This window comes from Antrostomus carolinensis, unplaced genomic scaffold (genome assembly GCF_000700745.2).
Source record: "Antrostomus carolinensis isolate BGI_N321 unplaced genomic scaffold, ASM70074v2 scaffold32463, whole genome shotgun sequence".
Taxonomy (NCBI): Eukaryota; Metazoa; Chordata; class Aves; order Caprimulgiformes; family Caprimulgidae; genus Antrostomus; species Antrostomus carolinensis.
Window position 1 is genome coordinate 9,697 of NW_010306400.1, and position 5,773 is coordinate 15,469.

At 39.5% G+C, this 5,773-nt stretch overlaps 1 protein-coding gene across 2 annotated transcripts in view; it reads right to left on the reverse strand.

Annotated features, from left to right (window-relative positions):
* Window positions 1–1,606, reverse strand: part of LOC104522760 (protein phosphatase inhibitor 2) — an 8,220-nt gene extending 6,614 nt beyond the window's left edge. The window contains exons 1-3 of one of the 2 annotated variants that reach the window (XM_010165132.1): window positions 1,503–1,606; window positions 1,022–1,102; window positions 620–723 (exon numbers count right to left, since the gene is read on the reverse strand). In XM_010165132.1, coding sequence (XP_010163434.1) covers window positions 620–723; window positions 1,022–1,102; window positions 1,503–1,585 — 268 coding nt within the window. In that variant the 5' untranslated portion in view covers window positions 1,586–1,606. The remainder of the gene's footprint in view (window positions 1–619; window positions 724–1,021; window positions 1,103–1,502) is intronic. The other variant, XM_029084304.1, reaches the window with a different exon arrangement.
* Window positions 1,607–5,773: the final 4,167 nt, after the last annotated feature.

Genomic DNA, 5,773 nt, shown 5'->3' on the forward strand with positions numbered 1-5,773 from the left:
GCTGGGGCCAGGAAAGATGAGAAGCAACAGCTAGATAACACAAGCCTGAAACCTTAGAAGTATTATTGTTTGACTGTTACTTCAAAATGTTCTAGCCCAAGCTGACACAAAACAACATCTCAGTTGAAGATGCATGAGGCAATTTGCTTAGGAATGAATGAATGTAGATTTCCTGCTGGATCCATCTACCAGTTGCTTTCAGAACAGCAGGAAGATCATCTGTATGTTTGCAAGCAATTAGTAGCATCTTAATTGCTGCACTACTCATTGAAATATTTTCAGATTAAGAATTACTCCCTCACCCCAAAGCCAGAAGAGTTTCTGATTTGAGAAGTCTCAGCTTCAGAGGAATTCCCACACCTTGAGCTTGTGTATACAAGGGGGCAGCCAGTAACAGCAAATTCCTGTTTACATGTAGATCCCAAAACAAACAGTCCCAGTTACAAACAAACAGCATATTTGCTCAATCTTTTACTTACCCTTCAAAGACTACTTATCTCCACTTTCAAATGACAACATTTTTCTGTTAGACAGTACTTTTTCTTCCCAAATATTTCTTACTGAAAATCTGAAATTATTTGTAGGAAAAACCAAACCAAAACAAACAACGCATGCCTACCTCGTTCTTCAGGTGTTAATTCTTCATCCTCTTCGTCCTCCTCACTGCTTTCCTCTTGCTTTGCTATAATCTTAGGTCCTTTACCTTCAGCTGCAGCTGCCAGTCTACATAAAACATGCAATCAAAATGCTGAAGTGGCGAGTTTTGCACCATTTAAAATACATGACATTTCAGAACACTTATACAAACTTTGTTCATTATTTTTGCCATATTTCTGTGTACTAACAACCTGCAAGATGTATAAGGTACCAGTGGCACTATCAAACACAGAAAACTAGTTAATCTGACAATAACAATAGTTTGACTTTTGGGAAACCAGCAGCACCTTTCCATAAAGAAAAACTACTCCAGGAAAGAGAAAGTTATCTTAACATTTAGTCAGTTTTCTATTACAATACTTACTTTTTACTCAGCACATCTGCTTTTAAGGGCTCATTTGATTCTGAATCACTCACTGCATCCTCGTCATTTTCTCCTACCATGCTTGGAAGGCAAACAAAGAAGGGAGCCTTTATCAATAATTCGATACTTTATAAAAAAACTTTTCACGTCTAATTTAAATACTGATATGAATAACTTTATATTCTAGTACACAGATGTTAACTGAAAAAAATAAAATAAATAGAAATCAGATTTATTTATTCCATTCCAAGTCTAAAGCCTGCTGGACATAAACCTTCTAAAAATTGACTCTGTCCTTTCTGACCCTTCTCCTCGATAGCTCTAAGCCTTTATTTAGAACCTTTGTAAATCTGAATATGTTGCATATATCCAGTAGGTCTGTCAGGCAATCAGCTACAGCAAATACCACAACACCCACACTTTTGCTGTAAAAGCACTTTGTCACCTGGCATCATTTAGGACAGCAGTTTAACAAGCCTACCTGTGATAAGGAGTACTTGGCTCATCTATTTTCATCAAGCCATAGTCTTTGCCTGCTGGGTGGTACGTAGCTATGATGTTCATTTCATCCCACTTCTGGGATTTCTTACTGAAATAAGACAACAAAGTTAAATTTTCTTATATCCTAAAAACAATTAGTTCTGTTTGGCCCCAGAAAGGGGATGTTTATAACTTCTTTTGACCTCTACTACATACTATGCACAAGGAATATTTTTATAACACACAGGCATGTTCAAAGTATGGCTATTAAACATTGTTCTATACATACTTTAGTTAAGTCAAATGACAAGTCATCAATGCAACTTGATTTCCCTAGAAATTCCGAACAGCTAAATAAACTCAGTGATCTATAAATGTACTCTTATTTGTATACACACATATATTTTCTCAGGAGACTACCAGTCTTATTCAATCATTGTACCTTAAATGTTTGCTCCTGTTACAAGTTACTACAAAATTACTCTTACTCTTATTTACAACTCAGTACATTTCAACAAAGCCAAATAACTTCCACCCCACCTCTGCTCAGGCAGCTATGATAATTAGCAAAACTGTTGCATAAACAATACCAACCAGCAAATAACTTCCTGCAGGAAAATAAATAGCACTGAACAAGCTGGTTATTAATACTACTTTTGTCCTCCTTCGGTAGAATCATAAACCAGAACTGATTCACTGCTGTAATTAAGCTGAGGGAGATTCAGATTTTACACAGGCACTGGTGATGTTACATTATTTAGAATTTCCTCAATGAATCAGAGAATGTATCACTTTATTTGTATTTGCAGAAACAGAAGTCCACCCAGACTGACAAAATACATAAGCCACAAGGAAAGCAACAGCCTTGTTAGACATGTACAACAGTTGGCTAAAAGACTAACTTAACTACCTTATTTAAACACAGACTGTTCCAGTAACAAATTTCATGCTGTCCATAAAACAAAATTGATAAAGTGAAATTCCAAGCACAAACTAAATTTTACATTTATGGAGAGCATTGCATAATATAACAGGGGGAAAAAAAAGGGGGATTAAAAAAATTGATGTGGGAGTTAATGCTGAATTCTACATGCCATGGACTTATGGTCCAGAAACAAATATGAATGAAGTGAGCTTAATGCCCTTAACATATAGTAATCAATGCCAAACTCTCTACGTTTGAGGTTTCAGATCTGTTCAATCATTTTGTTCAAGCTGTAACACAAGAACTGCAACCTAAGCAGACCACACGTGAGTCAGACTGCCTGCTCTGGCAGGACAGAGAGTCATGAGCTTCACCATGACAAAGCGAGAGCTCTAGTCCAGGAATGACAATTATTCAAACCTATCTATTTAGGAGTCAAAAAATCACCAGCTAAACATCAGCTCAACACCTGCTTAAAGGTCACCTCTGCCTAAGAGAAGATGATCACATGGTTACCTAGTGAGCACATGAGATTTACCAGCCCTAGCAGCTGGACCATGGTCTGCAGCCCCTATAGAGACAGAGCTCAGCTGAAGAGGAAATACAACAGATGGGAGAAACTCCCATCACACACTGTGTTCACCACACTTGCCCAGAGCACATCAAGGGTTAGTGCCTGGGCTCACAACCCAACACCTAAGAATAATATTGGCAACCTCAGAAGAATCTCTCTGGCATAGGCTGCCCTCCAAACCAGAGAGCCTATAGTCAGCAATTCAGTAACTTGGAAAGACAAGACTAGGGAAGATTTTTGTGGTTTAGTTTTTCACACTCATTCCTTTAAACTTAGATTCCAACATTAAAAGCCTCAGCTGTGGAACACCTCCCAAAGCAAAATTTAAAATTCAACTAGGAAAAAAATTATCATTAGTGGAAAACAGACAAACATGTTATTTTACCCCTCCATGTAAAAAGCCATCAGAGGAGGGTGACTAAGTGCTCTTAAAAACACACACCTCCCCTGACTGTCTCCGGTTCAGCGTGCTCAGGCGAGCCTGAACTGCTTAACATTAATGACAGAGCTTAGGACCATCACAGGGAAATGCTTCCTGACATACCTTCAGATACAGAAATATGAAATCTAATCTTCCTTAGGAAAATCGGCTTCAGAAAAAATCTCAGAAACGCTCATTTGCATTCTCTCACACCTTTAAATATATAATAGTCATCTGAGAGCACACCTTGGCAGGTGAGAAGTAAGGAACACCACTCACCTCATCTACTCCTGCCATAGCAGGGGCTCCTCTTGCTGGTTCCAACACAGCTGTTTACACACACACAGTTACTTTGTAAAATGCCAGATCAGGTAATTCACAGGCTCTTACAGGACCCTCAAGAAAAAAAAAACCATGTACCAGGAACGCCAAGAGCACATCTACCATCAAACCATGATCTCAGCTCTCTGCATCCAGTTCCAGTGGCGTCCTAATTTCACAAGCTTCCCTCTCACATCCCATTTTCATCAAGGAAGTTTTCCAAAGAGTTTTATCATCACTAATAACAGTGCAAAGTCAATAAGGATGCAAATACATGAGAGCTCAGCTGAACATCATGCTTTAAAAGATGACAGCTGACACAATGAGCTCTTTCATCTGCAGCTATTTTTAAAGCTATTCTGATCTGAATTTCAATATTAGAAATAAGCAGAGAGGCTGCTGATAGAGGAGCACAAAGAAAACAGGTAACATAAACTAATTTTTAATCTTCAAGGAAAATCACAGCTGTACTGCTCATCATTCTTTTAAATAAAAAATTACTTTTTAAAGTCAGAAATAATACTGATTTAAATGAACTCTTGCCAAACAAAAATAATAAAGCACACAAATCAGCTTTAAATACTGATCTTTCCAGGAAATCTTCTAATGCAGCTTGTCAGGTTTAGCCAATATCCTTTACCTTGCCAAGCAATTTCAGAATTAATCTAATTGACTTTATTGACTCACATTGGTAAACAGAAAAGAGAAGCTGGACTCCTGCCCACTTCACTGCTTGGCAAGAAATTACTGTGTACCACAACAAATACATCGTACACTCAGCTCAACAGTTTGTACTCTAATTTCTGATCATTCTTCAAGACGGTACAAAAGAGGATGCAGAAAATGAGGCCACCAACAGCCAGTTATACCTTACGTCTGCTGTGGTAATAAACACCTTGTGCTACATCATATTAAGAAATAAAAACAGGGAGAAAACCTGCAACATTTGTGTAGTGTCCTGTTGCTTACATTCACCTCCTTCAAAAACATCATTTCATTCCTTCAGCTGCAATAATTTCTCCCTAGAAAGCAGGTGCAGCTAACACAGGCAACAGAGCAAACCAAACCCTTTTAGCTTTTGCCTTGCTGACTTTAGACTACATTCATGACTTAACCAGGCAAGGAGGAAAGGAATATTACCATAATAATGATAATAATAATAAAGTTCCACACCCATTTTATTTTATTATTTTTTCTCTCCTTGCAAGAGTGAGGTCCCACATGAAGAAAACCATCAAAAGCAGTTTTAGAAACACAGAGTTCAGGTCAAATCCTGGTCATCACAATGTGACGAGGGAGTAACATCAGGCAGCATGTACCGGGTGCCAGCATCGGGAAAAGCGCAGGACTCCCAACTGGCCAAGGGCAGCTGCGAGCTGGCTAAAGACCACTTCTTCTGTATTTGGACTAACTCAGCACGTTACAATCAAACCAAGATTTTCTTGTTATTCAAAACGCAAACCATGTGGACAGTGCTTGTGCTCCAGTGTGAGAACTTTGCAGCTGAATCTTGCACAACCAAGAATACATCTAACTTACGTTTCAACCCAGGAGAGGCCTTCTGCCCAGGGACATGCTTGGTCACAGAGAATCACAGAATGTCAGGGATTGGAAGGGACCTCAAAAGATCATCCAGTCCAATCCCCCTGCCAGAGCAGGGACCTAAATGGGATCACACAGGAAGGCGTCCAGGCGGGTCTTGAATGTCTCCAGAGAAGGAGACTCCACACCCTCCCTGGGCAGCCTGTTCCAGGGCTCTGTCACCCTCACTGTAAAGAAGTTTCTTCTCAAGTTTAAGCAGAACCTCCTGTGTTCCAGCTCACACCCATTGCCCCTTGTCCTATCGTTGGGCATCACTGAGAAGAGCCTGGCTCCATCCTCCTGACATTCGCCCTTAACATATTTGTAGACATGGCAAAGCAGATTTCCCAGACTGTAAGGTATCCTCATGGCAACTGTAAAACCTCTGTTTCCCTTTCTGACCGAGCACCCAAAGATAACACCCCTTCTGCTAATGCTCCACACACAGCA